This window comes from Gadus chalcogrammus, chromosome 23 (assembly GCF_026213295.1).
Source record: "Gadus chalcogrammus isolate NIFS_2021 chromosome 23, NIFS_Gcha_1.0, whole genome shotgun sequence".
NCBI lineage: Eukaryota > Metazoa > Chordata > Actinopteri > Gadiformes > Gadidae > Gadus > Gadus chalcogrammus.
Genome location: NC_079434.1, coordinates 17,569,327 through 17,584,246, shown reverse-complemented (window position 1 = coordinate 17,584,246; position 14,920 = coordinate 17,569,327). Strand labels below are relative to the sequence as shown.

General features: G+C 45.1%; 1 protein-coding gene across 1 annotated transcript in view; it reads right to left on the bottom strand.

The window, feature by feature from the left end:
• LOC130377011 (uncharacterized) overlaps positions 1-14,920 on the bottom strand; it is a 65,802-nt gene that overhangs the window by 28,945 nt on the left and 21,937 nt on the right. The window contains 2 exon segments of the mRNA XM_056583954.1: positions 6,578-6,751; positions 7,151-7,324. Coding sequence (XP_056439929.1) covers positions 6,578-6,751; positions 7,151-7,324 — 348 coding nt within the window.

The following is a 14,920-nucleotide window of genomic DNA, read 5'->3' as shown; positions in this document are numbered from 1 at the left end:
CGTGTCATGCGCAGTTTTCCTCCACTGGCAAGCGTAACACCGAGGAGCCTGCCCTGCTGTGCTGAATTGGCTGGCGTGCAACATGGAGCCTGAAGAAGTAAAGAAAAAAAGAAAAACGGGAGAATTAAAAGTGAGCAAGTTGAAGGAAAGTCGGAGGTATGGACATATTTTCGCAAGTCGTGGGTAGTGACAATGTTTGTGTCGGCTTTGTGGAGTGCAGCAAGTGTGGCATGCTGTTCACTTATGATAGCAAAAAAACGGGTACTTCTTCCATGAACAGACACATGAAGCAGGTTTGCCATGCGAGAAAGGATGATAATCAGCCTTCAATGTCATCTTTTGTTACTTCTCCAACCATACCCATGAGAGCGAAGCAAGCCCTCACAGAGAAATGCGTTGGGTTTTGTTGTAAGGACATAAGGCCTTTTTACGTTGCAAGTGGCCAGGGCTTCCAGGAGCTAGCTCAAGAACTAGTCAACATTGGCGCATATGGTCGTGTATCAGCCCAGTCCATCCTTCCTCACCACAGCACTGTTTCCAAGGCTTGTATAGTAAAGGCAGAGGAGAAGAGGGAAGTTCTTGTACAGACGCTCAAAGATGCTCTGAAGAATGGAGACGTGGGAATGAGCACAGACATGTGGACCGATGACTACAAAAAAATAAGCTACATCGCAATAACGTGTGATTACGTCACCGACGACTTTGCATTAGTTGGTAAAACTCTTACCACAGCAATGTTTCCCATTGAGGATGCGAAAACAGGGAAAAACATCAGACGTGAAATAAGCCGCCTGCTGGTGAACAAATTTGGCCTCGACCCTAGCTCCCTCAATCGAATAGTGTGGGTAACAGATGAAGGTAGCAACATCATCAAAGCCCTGGAAATATATAGGAGGCTTTCTTGTCTCGATCACTTGATCAATACTGTCCTTCGCCATGGCCTGCAGTCCGACGCACTGGCCGACAATGCGTCAGACATAGGAGAGACAATATCTGCTGCGAAAGCACTCGTGAAACATCTCAAACAATCTGGCCTTGTTGCGCAATTATCGAAGACAGTGCTACACATGGGAGACACGCGATTCAGCACCGTTTACCTCACACTGAAATCAGTGCAGGACATCTACCACGGACTATGGGAGAAGCTGGAGACGCGCGGTGAGCTTCAGCGCATCAAAAACATCGCTCCAGACTTATTGGACTTTCTGGTCAACTTTTTGGAGCCTTTTTATAATGCCCAGAGAGAGCTGAGACCTGGTCTGCCTCTGGGTTGAGAGGCTGAAGAATCACTGCGAGCCCTCTCCCATCGACTCTCCTCAGCAAGCCTTCGTGCGCCAGAGACATGCTGAATTCATACGACAAAAAATCAAAGTGGACATGCTGCACAAAGTTGCTCTTTTTCTGTGGCCAAAGTTCAGCAAGTTGAGGATGATGTCTGTCGCGGAAATATCCGAAGTACACGTCTATGCTCGCACCCTACTCTTGCCTCTGGAGGATGGTGCTGCAGGTGCTGCAGCAGCTGAGAGCACTGGCCTCACACCACCAGCAGCCAGGCCCAGGAGAGACGCTGACTTTGCCGAGTGGGAGAATCAAGATGACGACATTGATCAAGATGACGATGAAGTTGCCAAATATAATTCTCAAAGGCATGTCATGGAGGACGACAGGGATCTATTGAAGTGGTGGAAGCTCAATGGGTTGGTATACCCAAAACTAGCCAGGCTGGATCGGTCCGTCCTCTGCATTCCAGTGAGCAGCAGCAGCAGTGAGCGCGTCTTCAGCGCAGCCGGACGGACCATTGAGCAGAGAAGGACGGCTCTAAAACCTGCCACTGTCGACGCGATCCTGTTCTTACATAACAGCATGTAGAACCTTGTAAGTAAGCTATATCTTTATAATGAATGGATGCTACTATTATTTGTTACGTTATAGCAGGCAGCATATTTGGCCTAATTAATTTCCCTTCATCTATCCTCATACAGGCAGGAGGCTACAATCAACAGGCAGGACGTAAACCTGGGTTGGACATGCTCAGTTTAATAAGCCCCGTTTTTATTTAATCCAATAATTACTTTGTTAATTCTCTATATTATTTTTTTTGTCTTGAGTGTGTTGGCTTAACCACTGATGCCTAGCCCGCCCCAATCTTGATTCTTCGATACTCGAGTTTTTTTGCGCAAGGCTACTCTATGCCTATTTTAAATATGAGTAGGCCTATCGTTTTGTCAAATTGTTCTATTTTATACTTTGCTAATTTATTGTTATTTCGTGTTAATTTTGTAGCTTGGCTATGTTGTAGGCCTACGTCGTAGTGAAAATATGGACATTAATCGCGTTTGCACTGTGTTTTATAGCCCTTAGACATATTTAAATATAGGCTACCTATTTATTTTACTTACAAATATTCTGAAACTTTCTGTAGTCCTACTGTATTAGAGTAATAGGCCAACTTAGGCCACCCAAAATAGTTGATTTTTTGTGTTTATCATCGTGGTTATTTTCTGTGTTTATCATCATTGTAAGTCTCTTCATTTGGATGTACGCTACGATCCAATTACGAATAAACACACATTTAGGCTACACGTGTTGTCCTTGTTGCATTGTTCATCTGGATAATTGTTAACCAATTTCTGTGATTCACTTCAAGCAACTCAAAATTGTTGTTGACAGCGTCAGCTATAACCGCCCACATATTAAGAAATGGTCGGGTTTAAATCGGTCGCGGGCTCATCATTACAGTTAATGTACCGGGCCGGGCCGGGCCGGGCCGGGCTCGAATGAGCACGGGCTCGGATAGGGTCGGGTTTGATTTTTCGGCCCGATCTAAGCTCTAAGCAGACTCTCCCGAAATTGTAATAAACATCCCAGTCCTCTACAACTCACAAGCCGGTTAATCACTCGAAACAAAGTTGCAAATAATATCGATATGGAAGGAAATAGTCCGTGACAGTACAAGTCTTTATGTGAGTGAGAGAGTAAAAACCTAATTATCTCAATTCAGTCCAGTTTTATTGCAGGGAAGCACGATAAGCGCTGGTTATACTTCTACAACTGTGTAATGCGCTATTCAACTGCGTAACCATGGAGACGCCTCGAGCCCTAAGGTGAAAGGTAGGCTGATTAGCTTTTAGCGTAACGTTAGCCCAGCGGTCCGCTTTCTCCTTCTCTGTCTCTAGACGCTCAGCAGACTGTAGCGAAACTACAACTCACTACTACTAACGTTACTGTGAGGCCCACTATTTTAGCAGCAGCTGTCTGTTCCTGTGATAAACAAGATTGTGGACAAGATAAAAGTCCTGATTCAACCAGAGAATGCTGGCTACTCTCTCGCCTTCACCACAGACTGCTGGTCTGGTGTGACAGAGTCTCTCATGAGCCTGACATGCCATTTCATCAACGCTGAATGGACAAGAAAGCAGGTCATCTTAAATACAAGAGCGATGCATGGGTCCCAGACTGGGGAATACCTGAAAGAGACATTCCTCAATATGCTTGAGGAATGGAAGATAAGCAAAGACCGTGTAGTACTAGTGCTTTGAGACAGTGGAGCAAATATTGTGAAGGGAATGAGGCTCGCTGAACTCCCAAACCTCAGCTGTACGGCGCACACCTTGCAACTTGTGGTGAATGACGGTCTGGCAAGTCAAAGAGCCGTCACAGATGTCATTGCAATTCTTAAGAAGTGTGCCACACATTTCCACCACTCCATTCTGGCCAAAGAGCGTTTGCAAGACATTCAGAGGGAACTTGGCCTGCCAGAGCACAACATAATCCAGGCTGTTCCAACTAGGTGGAACTCAACGCTCCACATGCTGCAAAGAATGCTGGAGCAAAAGCGTGCGCTTACCATCTACTGTAGTGAACACGAAGGATTTACAGGTCCCACTGCTCACCAGTGGGATCTTGTGTCCAATTTAATTGAATCTCTTCTCCCAATAGAGGAAGTGACACTTCAGTTGAGCCAAAGCAACTCATCAGCATCCTGCATCATTCCATGCCTGACCGTACTGAAGATGCTTCTTCATGATGTAAATGTAAATGTAAATGTAAATGGACTGCATTTATATAGCGCTTTTCTAACCATTGGCCACTCAAAGCGCTTTACAATATTGCCTCACATTCACCATTCACGCACACATTCACGCACCGACGGCGGAGTCAACCATGCAAGGCGACAGCCAGCTCATCGGGAGCTAACAGTCAGGGTTAGGTGCCTTGCTCAAGGACACCTCGACACTCAGCTAGGAGGAGCCGGGGATCGAACCAACAACCTTCAGGTTACCAGCCAACCCGCTCTACCTCCTGAGCTACTGCCGCCCTGTTGATGATGAGAGGCCCTCCACAAAAGGCATTAGAACACTCAGGCAAGCCATGAGGGAGAGCCTCGACAAGCGTTTCTGAAGACACAAAAACTGTGGTGCTGGCCTGTCTCTTAGATCCTCGTTATAAGAGTCATGCATTCTCCTCTGACGTGACATTGAGCAAGGCCAAAGGATGGTTGAAAGAGGAAGAGGACGCTGCCACACAACAGACCACTCGAGAGGTGCATGCTGCCACAGAAGGAGCCAGTATGGAGGAGCAGGCAGCCACAGAAGGAGCCAGTATGGAGGAGCAGGCAGCTGCATATGGGACACACGAGAATGACGGAAACACCCACAAAAGGCAACGGAGAGAACACACATCCTTCAACAGCCGTGTTGATGAGATGTTCAGTTCTCTGCTGGCACCTCACACTGGTGATCTCCTGGCCAGTAACTGCGTTGTGGATGAGCTACATCTGTACCTTAAGGAGCCAGTGATCGACAGGCGTGAAGGGGACCCACTTCAGTGGTGGAGACAGAACGAAGGGCGTTTCAAGCTACTTGCAAAACAAGCAAGAAAGTTTCTTTGTGCACCACCCTCATCAGTCCCAAGTGAGCGCATCTTCAGTGAAGTCGCTGCAATTTACGAGAGCAAAAGAAGCCGTCTCACTGGAGAGCACGCTGAACAACTCTGCTTTTTGCACCACAATCTGGTGCTGCTCAATTGGGACTACTAATCGATTTTAGATTCACATTTCTGTGAGTTCTGTTTTATTTACTTTAAACTTCAGGGAACTATTTATTTATTTAAATGTTCAGTTAACTTCATCAGAACACCCTGCACTTTTTGTTTTGTTGTCTTAAAAGAAGGAATTAACATTTCAGTTCAGTTCAGGAAAATTTTAGGGAGCCATTTATTTGTTTAAATTGTGTTATGTTGCTGTTGTGATAAGCTGTTGTGTTAATTAAACATATGCTTAAAGGCATTTAAATGAAGTTAAGTGTTGGAGTTTGTATTATTCAAAATTGACGCCAATATTTTTCCTTTTTCTGTAAATTAATATCGGCTCCAAATATCGGTTATCGGCCCCCTTGACTACTAATAATCGGTATCGGTATCGGCCCTGAAAAAAGCATATCGGTCTATCTCTAGTAGAAAGGCGAGAATATAGTCTAGTCCCCCCCCCACCTTTACGCATAAATTCTCGAAGGGGATCAATTAAAATAAACCAACAGTTTTTGCCGTTAGAAATCTCACTACAAAAAGATTGGCGTAGGTACCCTGTTTATGCCGCTGAAGTATGCCTGAAGTAGACCTAAGTAGGCTTCAAATTCTCGGCTTTCTAACTCGCCGTCTTCTCCTTTTCAGGCTTTTTTTACACTACCAAGCTGGTTCGGTCGCGGATTGGTACACCCGGCGATTTAACCGTCTTATCTCAAGTTTCCCGTGTAAAACCGAGGAGGTCATATCCCCCTTTTGTCACGGCGCGGGCTTCCATGGTTCACTGGAGAAGGCGGGATGCGCACGGGGTCTAGACCTCTTTAGAATCATTTGCATGCTCCCAAATGTTTTTATTTTTTATGAATGAAGACACCCGCATGCAAGAATGAGTTCACGTCTGACTGTAGGCTACAAACGCGATTAACTATTTAGTGCAAAAACACCAACATATTTCTTAATTTCCAGACCACTTGTTTTTTATCCAGACAAAAGCCTCCTAAGGACAGTTCCTCTGCGTCTCTCTTGTAGAACGCACCATCTCTCAACTTCTTTGTTTAATGCGTTTCCATGATCAGCAGCTCGCGTGTCACTTTCTCTCCAGTTAGAACTGCTCATGATGATATCGCTGCATTCATTGTTTCTGTGGAGACAGTGCAGCAACACATCTACCCAAGCCCCCCCCTCCCGGAACCGCGGAGCCGTCGCATTTACATCAGAATGAAACCCAATAAACCGCCAATGTGTGTGTAGGGTCCGGGAGGGTAAATTGCGGCTCTCAGCTGTGCCAGAGCGTTCACAGTTGCTAGGGAAACCACCTGACGTCGCCGCCCGGTGCAGCAGTTTGAAATGCCCCATCTTTGCCCCATCGTCGCAGCCCGTCTCGTCGCAAGGAGTTGGAAGGAGTTGCGAGTTGCAAGTGGTTGCAAGGCTAATCTTTGGTCTGAACTGGGCTTTAGACACGTGTCGTCTGTTATTTTAGATCACAGCCCACCTAGTCCTGGATCATCCCTTACTATTAAATAAACCCAAAGACACATTTAACCCTAACCATGACCTGAGAGTTTCCAGTGTACAGTGTGGACTCCCCAGTCCAGCAGAGAGCAGCTTCACTCCTGAATCCTGCAGATCATTGGAACTCAGGTCCAGCTCTCTCAGACTAGAGGAGTTGGAGCTGAGAACTGAGGCCAGAGCTTCACAGCATCTCTCTGACAGACGACAGCCATTCAGCCTTCAAACACAAAATAAAAAGAACATGTTACTGTGTTTATGTCTTTAACATTTTCCATAATTGAAAGAGAAGTTATGCCAATGTTAATTTTTTTAATGTATAAATTCTAATAATAAGCTTAAAAAAAGCCTGACTACATGTGAATAGGTAGAATAATAATAATAAAAAATAGTAAACTGTATTTATATAACATTCAACTTATAATGTCATGGCAACAACAATATAAATATTTTGAGTTATTCTTGTAAAAAAATATTATTTAGGGGTGTGAATTCTGACTTTATCGCCTTAAATCTCTACATTAAATGTCGATTTAAGTTTTTTTGTTACTTTTTTTTCGTACTTTTTTGTTATAAAGATTCTTGTGCTGTAAAGGTTTGCACATTGAGCAAAACTGACCTGAGAGTTTCCAGTGTACAGTGTGGACTCCCCATTCCAGCAGAGATCAGCTTCACTCCTGAATCCTGCAGATCATTGGTACTCAGGTCCAGCTCTCTCAGACTAGAGGAGTTGGAGCTGAGAGCTGAGGCCAGAGCTTCACAGCATCGCTCTGACAGATGACAGCCAATCAGCCTGCACACACAATGAACAGAACATGTTAGGAACCCTGATTTAATGTTTTAGACGACTTTTCTGATAGTTAGCTATCAGAATCTTTTCTTTTCTGATAGTTATATAAAAATGATGATACATTATTCTTCTTTAAATTATATTGTGGTGATCACGGCCGTGGTCACCGTGTCCGGGTGCCGCAAAGGATCCTGGGAAGCTCGGGTGGAAGCGGCACCGCCACCAAGGGATTTGTGTGTGTGTGTGTGTGTGTGTGTGTGTGTGTGTGTGTGTGTGTGTGTGTGTGTGTGTGTGTGTGTGTGTGTGTGTGTGTGTGTGTGTGTGTGTGTGTGTGTGTGTACACGCAACTCTCGGAGTCTTGCGTGTATTGTGTAACTGCTTTAAACCTGGGCCCCGTTTCCCGATAACGATGGATCCAAGCTCGTACGATCATTCTCACGAAGGATCTTGCAAACCTTCGTAAATTTCTTTTGAGCGTTTCCTGAAACTCCTCTTAACATGAATGCGCGTGCATTGCTCTAACGACGTTCGTAGGCTTGTAACTGTCCGCTGACACGGGGCTGAAACGGGCTCTGTAGGAGGGGGAGACGCAGGAATGTCCCCGGAAAATAGGGTTTAAAGGGTTGAAATATCTCCCCATCAAGGCCAACATCAGAGTATCCTATGAAAAGAATAGACTCCAATAATATGAATACTGAAGATTCAAGATTCAAGATTCAAAGTGTTTATTGTCATATGCACAAATGAGACGTTCTCAGTTGTGCAATGAAATTATTCATTTGTTTCCACAGACTGAATGCCAAGATTTTTTACAAGATAGATATATAGAAGAAATAATACATTTAAAGTTAAAATAAATAAATAAATAAAACGGAATGGTGCAAATCCAAGAAAGCCAAAGTGCGTGAGCAAAATGTAAAAAGCTGCGGCAGTCCTGAGTTAGAGTACTCCTTAACAACAGACTCCTATCTGTTGTTAAGGAGTCTGAGGGCAGTGGGGAAGAGAGAGTTCTTTAGTCTTGATGTTTTGGACTTCATACTTCTGTACCTCCGTCCTGAGGGTAGAAGTGTAAATAGTCCATGCTGGGGGTGGGTTGGGTCCTTGATTATGGAGGCCGCTATCCTGTGGACTCTGCGGTGGTAGATGCTCTGCAGAGAGGGCAGTGGGGTTCTGATGATCTTCTCTGCAGTCTTTACCACTCTCTGCAGTCGCCTGCGGTCCAAAGCGGAAGTGCTGCCGTACCAGACGGTGATACAGCCGGTCAAGATGCTCTCAATAATGCAGCTGTAGAAGTTTCTGAGGATCTCAGGCGACATGCCAAACTTCCTCAGCCTCCTCAGGAAGTACCGCCGCTGTTGGGATTTCTAAACCAGCTGTGTGGTGTTGAGTGTCCAAGTGAGGTCGTCGCTAATGTGGACGCCGAGGTACTTGAAGCTGCTCACCCTCTCTACTTCAAGCTCTCCGATGAACAGTGGCCGATGAGGACTCCTTTTCTTATTGTCCTCACACCATGACACCAGACTGGCCACCTCCCTCCTGTAAGCCGCTTCGTCCCTGCCCGTGATGCTGCGGTGTAACTGCGGTGTCGTCCGCAAACTTCAGGATGGTGTTGTCTATGTGTGAGGCGACACAGTCATGAGTGAACAGGGTGTAGAGGATGGGGCTGAGCATGCAGCCCTGTGGCGTGCCAATGTTTGTGATGATGCTGGCTGAAGTCCTATTTCCAATCCTGACAGATTGGGGCCTGCCAGTCAGAAAGTCCTGGAGCCAGTCACAGATGGTTGGGCGCAGACCTAGTGTAGACAGTTTGTCGGTGAGTTTGTGGGGGATGACTGTATTGAAGGCGGAGCTGTAATCCACAAAGAGGATGTAGGAGTCTTTATTTTCCAGATGGGAGAGAGAATAGTGGAGAACAGCAGCGACAGCATCAGAGGTGGACCTGTTGGGCCGGTAGGCATATCGCAGGGGGTCCAGGGTGTCTGGTATCGTGCTCTGAATGTGGGTCAGCACCACTCTCTCAAAGCACTTCATACTCACTCCAATCACTTCATGATTGGAGTGAGTGCTATTGGTCTGTAGTCATTCAGGCAGCTTGGTGGGCTCTTCTTTGGAACAGGGATGATGGTTGTGGTCTTGAAACAGGAGGGAACTGTGCAAAGGCTGATGGAAAGGTTGAAGATGGATGTGAGAACATCAGCCAGCTCGTTGGCGCATGCTCTGAGAGCTCGCCCAGGGATGTTATCTGGTCCGGCTGCCTTGCGAGGGTTGATGTTCCTCAGGACTCTGTGTACCTGTCCTGATGAGACGGTTGGTGGGGGGGAGAGGGGGAGGGTGCTCCTGGTGTGTGAGGGCCTCCTCTCTGTGGTGGGGCTGGAGGTCTCGAAGCGGGTGTAGAAGGCGTTGGGCTCATCCGGCAGGCTGTCTGTGGAGCTGATGGTGCTGGTGGTGGTCCTGTAGTCAGTGATGTGCTGCAGGCCTTGCCACATCCGCCCGGAGTCCGCAGTGGAATAGAAGCCATCCAGCTTCACTCTGTACTGCCTTTTGGCTGCTCTGATGGCTTTTTCCAGAGCATACTTCGCAGCTTTGTACTCCGTCTCATTGCCTGATTTAAATGCAATAGAGCGAGCACGCAGCATGTGGCGCACCTGACTGTTAATCCAGGGCTTCTGGTTGGGAAACCTCTTAACTTGTATGGTGGGCACGATGTTGTCAACACAAGTGCTAATATTCCCAGTCACATACTCAGCATAGTCCTGTATGCTGACAAAAGAGTCCTCCAGTGTGGCTGCAGCTTTAAACACATCCCAGTCTGTCTGAGCAAAACAGTCCTGCAGGATGCACTCAGTGTCTGGTGTCCAGAGTTTGACTTGTTTAGTCACAGGGTTTGTCTGTTTCAGCCTTTGTCTGTATGCTGGATACAGGAACAAAGAGATGTGGGCTCTGAGTGCCCGAAGTGGGGGCGGGGTGCGGCCCTGTAGGCACCACGTATGCTGCTGTAAACATGATCCAGTGTGTTCTTCACGGGTGGGAATATCCACATGTTGGAAACATTTGGGGAATACAGTCTTTAAGTTGCAGCGGTTAAAGTCGCCAGCAGCGATGAACGCAGCATCAGGATGAGCTGTCTCGTGCGCGCTGATGACGTCATAGAGTTCGCTGAGCGCTGCCGTGGAGTTGGCGCATGGGGGGATGTAAATAGCAGCCAAAAACACAGCAGTAAATTCCCTTGGTAGATAGAAGGGACGGCATCTCAGCAGTAAAAACTGAAGACATTAAAACACATTTGATTAGGCCTGGGCTGACATATGCTTTGTCAGTCCTAATCTTGAACGCACTGTGCGTATATTTCTTTCAAGGCATTTTCCCCACTGAAACAATTCCTTGTCACAAAAATCTCAAACAGCTTGTGTGACAACTACATTTATCTTAATGTGCTGATTTCTGAAACATGCTTTGCTCAGCAAAGAGAGCAGACTTTATCTGATTCCTTATAAGGTTTCATTGATTGGCGCGCACTCTCTAGTCTAGAATCTTTGGTGTAAACATAAAAAATGCAACGTTACATTCATTCATTATCATTCAAAGGCAGAGGCTGGGCATTGGCACACGGCTATTGCTGACCTGATTAGAAGAGCTTGGTCTAGATCCTGCCCATATTGTTGGGCAGGATGATGTATAGGCCTCTTTACACTGCCAAGCCGGTTCGGTCGCAGCTCGGCATGCCCGGCGAATTCACAGTCTTATCTCAAGTTTCCTGTGTAAAACCGAGGGGGTCAATTCCCCTGTTCGTCACGTCGCGGGCTTTCTTGGTTCACTGGAGAAGGCGGGGTTGCGCACCGAGTCTAGACCTCTTTAGAATAATTTGCATACTACCGAATGTTTTTATTTTTTGCATGAATGAAGTCACCCGCATGCAAAAATGAGTTGAGTGAGGCTACAAACTTGATTTACAAACTATTTACAAGTGCAAAAACGCCAACATATTCTTTATTTTGCTGACTAAATTAACTAAATTGGGGTGCTAACTAAATTGGGGTGCTAGCTCAAGCAGGCAATTTACCTCGGGTAGTGTTAACGCGTGGATCGTGCCGCGAAGAAGGTGTGCATAAGACGGCATATTTGGCAGTGTAAAAACGCCTTGTGATGGTGCTGGTAATGTAAGCGGGAAAGCGCGCGGCATTAAGGAGATTCTCCGACACCCGCTGCCTGAGCATGATTCATGTACAGTATGTCTTCTGTCATTGATCAATACGAGAACCAACCACAAGGTTAAATTAAAATCAGAGGGAGACAGAAAGTGCAGCTCGAAAGCGACCTCCCACACAAGAGCAATGGAATCATTTGATTTTATTATATGCCTTGTGAGAGGGTTGCCTTGGGACGTGGCGTTTGATCGGTATATTTCGGCTGCGCATGTATTTTTGGAATTTTGAATTGTTGCAATTATTTATGTTGTTGTTGACTCAGTCTCGGTCTTTTCTTTTTAAATCTTACAGTAGTCTATGAGTAATATATTGGCGTAACCACTGTTTTGGGGGTATTGCGAAATGGTGCCAGTTGGAAATTCCATGGTATTGGATGTGTTTTAATAAAACACATTGTTACGACCCGGCTCGTATTAAGAGCCGCAACACGTGATTGGGATGTTAAATGAAATGGATAGGTGACAATGGACAGATTCGGGTCAAAATCTGAGGTTTAATCAACTGAGAAGAGTGCACATGCACACAGAATTGTAACAAAAGAAAGCTACACAAGGTTAACAAAGACACTGGCTGAAACCACTCAATCGCAGCCAGGCAATACAACGACATCAAAACTCCAATTCCCTAAGCAACCACAAAAGGTAGGCACCAACAAAGAGGCGGACTGATCACTGGTTCACAGCCGCCCCGAACTGTGGACACACACTAGGGCTGGGCGATATGGACCAAAAGTCATATCTCGATATCTTCAAGCAGAATATCGATATAAGATAAATATCGATATTTGTCGAGGGGTGGGGGGGGGGGGGGGGGGGGGGGGCGCTCCGTGCGCAGATTTGATATGACTATTTCTACCGTTCGGAATTGAATACAGTTTGATGGTTGAATAAACCGTGGACTAGACACTGCATCCGCCTCGTATTAGAGAACATTATAATATATAACATCACGGCCAAAAGCTTTGTGCGCCTCCGAAATATTATGAACCGTAACGACTGCGTGGGGGGGGCGGACATGACATGCTATTTTATGTATTCTTTAATATAGGTATTAGTGGGCAACTAACACAGTATTCAAAGACGTTCCCGAAATTCTGCCGTGCAGCCACGGTAGAACACACGGGAGGCATGTCGCAGTTCATGTACTTCAGCGAGTCAAAGCCAAAGTTCCTTTCCCCCCAATTCCTTCTCAACCATGGCTCAGATAACCCCCAATACAGTCTCGTTGTGGAAATACAAGAGACGTCAAAGAACCGACAAGAAACACTTGCGTTACAGTGTGTGTGTTCACACACACATGTGGCGCTCGCACGGTCGTGTATCATTGGCGGGCCAACGTGTCTGGGCGGGCCAGGCAGAGTAAGGGGAGGGGCTTAGATGCTTTGTGACAGACCAAGACATTCCAAATCAGCGCGCTTGAGCCTCCGTTTTTTCAAAGGCGAGCAGAACAGCTAGTGCTCGTTTTACACCAAACGCAAGTTTTAGCCACTGGGGGACCATAGGCAGGCTAGGGGAACTCATATTTATGTTAGAAAACCTCATAAAGTGAGATTTTCATGTCATGGGACCTTTAATGTTTTATGTTCGGGTCTCGCGGAGTGAGAAACCTTGAAGTTACTGTGGAGTTACCGTTATTACTATACCTACCTACCGTTTCGATTTACAATTAATATTCCTACCGTTCAGAAATGAATACAGTTTGATGGTTGAATAAACCGTGGACTAGACACTGCCTCCGCCTCGTATTTGAGAACATTATAATATATAATATCACGGCCAAAAGCTGTGTGCACCTCCGGAATATTATGGACAGCATTGCAACCCTTTGGTTGCGACAGTTTTTAAGCACACTCCACAAATTACGTGATTTTGTAATTCGTCAGACAACTTATATCCATTTCATTTCATTTATTTATTACGGCTCACGGCCATAGCACATGGCATGGAGCACAAAATTCAACTTAAATCATTACATACCAAAACAATGGTGCACGGCAAGGGAAAAACCCAAAACATTACTTAAACAATGGCAGGACATTTCTCAGAAAGGCACCTGTTTTAGCAATAACCCCTGAGTTATTTGACCTCAAAAGCAAAATCAGTTTGATCTTAGATGGAGAATAGACATAATATTTTGGCAGGTATTTTTTTCTATAATACATTACGTTTACATTTTTACACTCAAAAAGCACATGATATTCGTCGCCAACACAATGGGAATCGCAGATGTTGCACATTCTTTCGCTTCTTTCCAGCCCTTTGTATCTTCCAGTGACTTTAGGTATTCTGGTGTTATTCGTTCTAAAATTGCAGATAGCCTGTCTGGAGTTTTGGTTTTCATACATCAGGTATTTTTCTAATTTAAACTCTTGTTTAAATTCTATGTACGTGTCACAGGAAGTCATGCTTGTAAGCTCGCTCTGCCACCTCTGGATGAATTGATCTTTTAACTTCTGCTCAACAATTTTTTTCAGCCAGTTGATGTTGTTGTACTTTTGTGTTATCCAGATATATGACAACCCGCAGTCATCCAGTATCTGTTTCACCTGTGATACCCAGGGTGAAGCATATGCACCACTGCTATGCAAGCTGTGTAGCTGATTGTACATGATTTTACTAAGTTTACTTTCTTTACTTTCTAACAGTCTCCCCCAATATCCAATTATTCTTTTTTTAACTGTAACACAGAGTGGGTACCGTCCAAGCTCTCCATACACCATATGACTGCAGGTTGTCATTTTAACTTTTAAGATGTACTTTAGAAATTTGAGATGTAGTTTTTCTAACAGATGTAGTTTTTCAAACCCCCACACTTCACATGCATACAACATAACTGGAGTAACCAACTTGTCAAAAAGGTCCAGAGTGACATCTACAGAAAGCTGAAGCTTTCTGCATTTGTTGAGTAAAGCAAACATTGCACGCAATGCTTGCTTATGCAGTTCCTCAATAGCAATTTTAAATGAGCCATTATAATTCATGATGACACCAAGATATCTGAAACAATGTACAGTCTCTAGACTTTGACCGTTGCACACAAACTGTAGTGTACTAGTATCCGCTCTCCTAAAACCAAAAACTGTAACTTTAGTTTTATCGCTATTAATTTTTAGTTTCCATTTCTCACAGAAGTCACACATATGATTTATAGCTTTCTGTAACCCTCTCTTAGTTGTAGACATGATAATAGTATCGTCAGCGTACATCAGTGCCATTAGTTGTATATAATTGTCTAACACAGCATCATCAAAAGTAATGGGCTCACAACCTTTTTGTAATAGATAATCCTCCAAGTCATTAATGAAGAGGGCAAACAGCAGTGGTGATAAGTTTTCACCCTGCCTGACTCCTGTTAAACTTGCAAAAAACTCAGATTTAGCTCCATTAACATATAC